This window comes from Nicotiana attenuata, chromosome 5, assembly GCF_001879085.1.
Source record: "Nicotiana attenuata strain UT chromosome 5, NIATTr2, whole genome shotgun sequence".
In the NCBI taxonomy this organism is placed as follows: Eukaryota; Viridiplantae; Streptophyta; class Magnoliopsida; order Solanales; family Solanaceae; genus Nicotiana; species Nicotiana attenuata.
In genome coordinates, this window is record NC_031993.1 from 50,426,876 (window position 1) to 50,433,278 (window position 6,403).

The 6,403-nt window shown below is 37.8% G+C and overlaps 1 protein-coding gene across 1 annotated transcript; it reads left to right on the top strand.

Moving 5' to 3' along the window:
• On the top strand, positions 5,187–6,056 carry LOC109226211 (uncharacterized mitochondrial protein AtMg00810-like). Its single transcript, XM_019391006.1, has 2 exons — positions 5,187–5,748; positions 5,845–6,056. The coding sequence occupies exons 1-2, from the start codon at positions 5,187–5,189 to the stop codon at positions 6,054–6,056; spliced, it is 774 nt and encodes a 257-aa protein (XP_019246551.1).

The following is a 6,403-nucleotide window of genomic DNA, read 5'->3' on the forward strand; positions in this document are numbered from 1 at the left end:
TAAAATTTGTATGTTTGGAAGCTCTACGTGTTTTCTTTCTAACGGCGCAAACAGATCACAATTTGGAGGCTCCTAGCTTGAGATATGAATTTTATGATAGGAGTGCGCATAATTGGTAAAAAAAACATGGCAAATAAATAGATGAACTTCAAGAAATTATTTCGGCCAGAGGAATTATGCAATAATATTTTCAGTGTTTCTTATCTCGTTGTTTTCTTTCTAATGACGCAGACGACTAGCAATTCTGATGCTCCTAGCTCAAGATATAAATTTCTCAGCGAGAGGGCACAAAGCTGGAAAGCAAGTGTGACAGACATCAGGAGCGATTTCAAACTAGTGTTTCAAACAATCTAAAAGGAGTTTGTCCATGATATCTTCAGGTGTTTCAGAAATTGTAGTTTTTTTTCCAATGGAATATATGGCTCGCACTTCCGATACCTGTAGCTCGAGATGTGAATTTTTTCAGAAGAGCGCATAAAGCTGAACATGAAGTTTGGCAGATAGATGGGTTATTTTCGGGAAAGTTTTGTGGCTAATCTGCTAGGAATCCTTCCATTATATTTTGAGGACTTCCTTATCTCTGAGTCTTCTTTCCAGTGGCGGAGACGGCTAGAGATTTGGACGTTCCAAGCTTGAGATATGTGCGTTCTAATGATAACATACAATGTTGTAAAGTAGAAATGTCAGACATGTATATCAGCTTCAAAAGTCAACTCCGGCTATCCTCAAGAAATTTATTTGTGGATTTTTATTTTATGGGATGCAGCCTTTCAAGTCTTGATTCTTCAAAAGCAAGCGGCTTGAGATTTCATTGTACCTACGCCAATGAATGGATATTTTTGCGGAGATGTGCCAATTGCTTGCTCGTCAAGGTTGGAAAGGACTGCTCCAAGTAGTGTCAATTTTGCCAAGAAAAAAAATGAGGCACGCCATATATGCTCGCTTGCAAAGAAGAATATGGTCACTCCAAATCTAAGCCTCTTCGAGCCAATCCGCAAGGAATGAGATGTGCCGTGTGCTCGCTCGCCAAGGATGGAATACGGTCACTGCAAGCCTCTTTCTCACCAAGCCTCAAAGAGGTAACGCTTTATCTAGACTTCTGTGACCAATTGCAAGAAGAGAGTGCTTCATCTACTTCTTGGGACTTGGAATGCCATGTACATCTTCGGCCAACTATAAGAAGAGGATTCTCCATGGATTTATTCACTAAGTTGCAAGAAGCCGTACACAAAGGCTCAATGGATACGAAGTTTTCATGCTTCTCTTCGCCTGTAAAAAAACAAAAAGATATTGTTGAACATGTTTCACTTCGTGAGAGCGTGCACAGCTGAAGAAATTGTTGCCTAACTTCTACAAGATATATGGGAAGATATAGGGTCAATCTGATTGTGATCTTTATATACTTTGTAGCTCTGGAACTCTACTTTCTGACGCCACAAACCGCTCGTGATTTCAACGTTGCTAGACCAAGATATTGTAGGACCATTCCCTAAATAAAATAAATATTTAGAAAAAAGAAAAAGAAAAGAAAGAGATGTTATTGGTTGAAACAAAGGCAATAATGGGCGGCTGTAAGCTTGGACGGTGGAACCAAATTTCATAACCAATTTGCAATTTTGCAAATTGGCAAGTAGGCAACATAACATATTTTGATTGGTTTTGGTAAGTATTCATTCAACTATAAATAGGGAGGATGTTTCCTCATTTTAAACACACCAAAATAAGGGAGAAGTAATAGAAGTTAGAGACAGTAATCCACATATTGTAGTTTGTGAGATAAATAGTGAGTGTGAGTAATATTGTAGTGATGTGTTTAAAATAAAGAGTCTTATTTCTTTCGAAGTTGTAGTAATCTCTTGACATTACTAAGTTGTAATATTATAGTGGTAATATTGCTCCGCTCGAGTATTGTTTTTACCTCGTTAAAGAGTTGGTGTCGTTGTTACTCTCTTGTGTTATTATTAACGTCGTAGATATTATTTCTGGGCGGGATTATTATTTTTTCCAACAACGTGGTATCAGAGCCATGGCGAATAATGGTCCGTTGTCTTCTCAGTACCCCCGTCTCATAAAATATAATTATGATAAATGGTGTCTACGTATGAAATCCATTCCTGGCTCCCAGGAAGTGTGGGAAATCGTAGATAGATGGTATGCAAAACCCAATAATGAGAAAGCTGTGACTCAAAATGAAAAAGATGTTTTGGCAAAGACAAGGAAGAAGGATCAACAAGCCCTCACGCTCATCCACCGATTCATGGATGATTCCATGTTTGAGAAGGTGGCAGATGCTACCACCTCAAAGGAAGCTTGGGAGATTTTACAAAATTCTCTCCAAGGAGTTGACAAGGTGAGGAAGGTAAAACTTCAAACTCTAAGGGCTGATTTTGAAGTTTTAAAAATGAAAGAATTTCTAATGCATTTCGGATTATTGTTCAATAGTGAATGTTATTGAAATCAATTAAGAAGATATGGGGAGGACATAGAAGATGTCTGTGTGGTAGAAAAGATCCTTCGCACTTTAACACCTAAATTTGATTTTGTGGTGTGTGCTATTGAGGAGTCTAAAGATTTATACTCAATGATGGTGGAGCAATTGGAGACTGGAGATTTTTTACAGGCTCATGAAGAAAAGATCAAGAGGAGACAAGAAGTGCCACTGGAGCAACTTCTTAAAACCCAGGAATCCTTTAAAGAATATGGAGGTGAAAAGATCCATGGAAGAGGAAGAAGTATTGGTAGCAACTTTAACAATGAAGTTAAAATCCACCAAACATTTAGAGGTCGTGGTCGTGGACAAAGAGGAGGAAGAGGACGTGGCTACTACCAAGAAAAAATGGACAAAGGTATGACAAATCAAAAATTAAGTGTTATAATTGTCATAAACTTGGCCATTAGTCTTGGTAATGTCATAGCAATGTTGAAGAAAAAGCTAATCTTGTTAACGACAAGAAAGAAGAAGATGAGCCAACATTGTTGGTGGCACTAAAGGAAGAAGACAGGGATGATTGTAGCTCGTGGTGTTTCGACAATGGTGCAAGCAATCGTATGTGTGGATGCAAAGAGAAGTTTGTGGATATCAATAATGTGAGAGGTAATGTGTCCTTTGAATATACCTCAAAGATTCAAATCAAAGGGATATGCACGATTCGGATCTCTGGTAAAAATGGTGGCCACAAGTTAATTCAAGATGTTTATTATGTCCCAAAATTAAAAAGTAATATTTTTAGTTTGGGCCAACTTCTTGAAAAGGAATATGACATCCACATGAAAAATATGCATCTTTGACTTAGAGATTCAAGTAGAATTATAATTGCTAAAATGCATATGGAAATGAATAGTTACTTTCTCTAAATCTTAAGACAATTGATGCAAAGTGTTTGAAGGCTAATGTGTAAGATAAATCATGGTGTTGGCACATGCGATTTGGGCACTTGAATTTTGAAGCGCTCAAATCAGTGGGAGAAAAGAACATGGTGCATGGGATACCATCAATCAACCATCCGAATCAATTGTGTGAAGCTTGTCTTCTTGGAAAACATGCAAGGAGGAGTTTTTCAAAGGAGGCCATGTCAAGATCAACCAAACCGCTCCAGCTTGTTCACACTAATGTGTGTGGACCAATCAATCCACCTTCCTTTGGTAAAAGTAGTACTTTCTTCTCTTCACTGATGACTTTAGTAGAAAGACTTGGGTTTATTTCTTGAACCTAAAATCTAAAGCTTTTGCTCCTTTTAAAAATTTCAAAGTACTTGTGGAGAAAAAAATGGCTATGAAATAAAAGCTTTAAGGTCCGATAGAGGAGGCGATTTCATTTCAAAAGAATTTAATGACTTCTGTCAGTCTCATGAAATTCGTCGCCCTCTAACGGTACCTTATTCACCCCAACAAAATAGAGTTGTAGAGAGAAATAATTGAATGATTCTTAATATGGCTAATGTATGTTAAAAGCTAAAAGTATGCCCAAGGAATTTTGGGCCGAAGCTGCTTCATGTGCAGTTTATTTGAGCAACAGGTCTCCAACAAGAAATGTTAGAGATCAAACCCCTCAAGAAGCATGGATTGAAAGAAAGCCAAGTGTTAAGCACTTAAGAATCTTTGGAAGCATAGCCTATGCTCATGTGCCACACCAAGGGAGAGCGAAGCTTAATGATTGGAGTGTCAAGCATGTATTTGTTGGCTATGATACAAGTTCAAAAGGCTACAAGTTATATAACCCAAGTAGCGGAAAAGTGGTGGTAAGTTGCGATGTTGAATTTGATGAAGAATTGGCATAAAATTGGGAAGCTCAGGAAGAAACTTCATATGATTTTCTTCCATACTTTGGTGATGAAAAAGAAACAGAGATCGTGGAACCTGTGGATGATACAACTCCACCTCCTTTTCCAACCAATGTTGCATCTCCCTATTCTCAAGAAAGTTCAAATGAACAGCCGCAGAGGACAAGGAGTATTCAAGAGCTCTATGAGGACACAGAAGAAGTTACTAATTTTGATTTCTTATATTGTCTCTTTGCTGACAGTGAACCAATGAACTTTGATGAAGCTGTTATAGATAAATGGCGGAGACAAGCCTTGGAAGAGGAGATCAAGTCAATAGAGAAGAACAACACTTGAGAGTTAACAACTCTTCCTAAGGGTCATCGAGCAATTGGAGTGAAATGGGTATACAAGACAAAGAAGAATTCTGATGGAAATATGGAGAGATACAATGCATGACTTGTGGCTAAAGGCTACAAGCAAAGGCTAGGCATTGACTATGAAGAAGTCTATGCACCCGTTGCCCGCATGGTGACGATTTGTTTGCTCATCTCTTTGGCAACGCAAATAAAGTGGAAGATCCATCAGCTAGACATCAAGTCAGTCTTTTTGAATGGCTATCTTGAAGAAGAAGTCTATGTTGAACAACCATTGGGCTTTGTGGTAAAAACCATGATGATAAAGTGTTGCGGTTGAAGAAAGCTTTATATGGATTAAAGCAAGCCTCGCGAGCATGGAGTAGTTGCATCGACAAGTATTTTAATATAATGGGTTTTCTCGTTGTCTCCATGAATATTCTCTTATCCTAAAGTTCACACTAATGGAGATATCTTGCTTGTTTGTCTTTATGTTGATGATCTTATTTTCGCGAGTAATAACTCAAGTTTGTTTGAAGCTTTTAGGAAAGATATGTCCCGTGAGTTCGAGATGACAGACGTAGGACTCATGTCATACTACTTGGGACTAGAAGTAAAGCAAATGGAGGATGGAATTTTTATCTCTCAAGAAAGCTATACAAAAGAGATATTGAAAAAGTTTAACATGCTCGATTGCAACTCTGTGAACACGCCGATGGAGAGTGGGACAAAATTGTCCAAGTTTGATGAAGGAGAAAAAGTGGATCCCATATTTTTCAAAAGTCTTGTGGGAAGTTTGAGGTATTTGACTTATACCAGGCCAGATATACTCTTTGCATTTGGAGTAGTAAGTCACTTTGTGGAAGCTCCTACATCGACTCGCTTGAAGGTCACTAGAAGAATTCTTTGTTACCTAAAAGGTACGATCGACTTTGGGTTATTTTATTCTTCTTCTAGTGATTTCAACCTTGTGGGATTTTGTGATAGTGATTATGCGGGAGATATTGATGATAGAAAAAGCAAAACTGGTTTTGTGTTTTTCTTGGGTGATTCTGTTATTTCTTGGAGTTCAAAGAAACGACCAATTCTTACTCTCTCGACTTGTGAAGCTGAATATGTAGCAGCAACATCCTGTATGTGTCATGCTATTTGGTTGAGAAGATTGTTGAAGGAGCTATTTATCACAAATTGAAGCTACAAAGATTTGCATTGACAACAAATCCGCACAGGCACTCGTGAAGATCCGGTGTATCATAATCGAAGCAAACATATAGACACAAGGTATCGCTTCATCAAAGAATGCATTACCAAGAAGGAAGTCGAGCTCAAATATGTGAAGTCTCATGATCAAGCTGCGGATATCTTTATAAAGCCCCTCAAGTTTGAAGATTTTCAGAGATTGAGATCAAGAATTGGAATGAAGAAGAAAAATCAAAATTAAGGGAGAGATTTGTGGGACCAGTCCCTAAATAAAATAAACTATTACAAAAAAGAAAAAGAAAAAGAAAAGAAAGAGATGTGATTGGTTGAGATAAAGGCAATAGTGGGCAGCTGTAAGCTTGGACGGTGGAACCAAATTTCATAACCAATTTGCAATCTTGCAAATTGGCAAGTAGGCAACATAGCAGATTTTAATTGGTTTTGGTGAGCATTCGTTCAACTATAAATAAGGAGGATGTTGCCTCATTTAAAACACACCAAAATAAGAGAGAAGCAATAGAAATTAGAGACAGTAATCCATAAATTGTAGTTTGTGAGATAAATAATGAGTGTGAGTAATATTGTAGC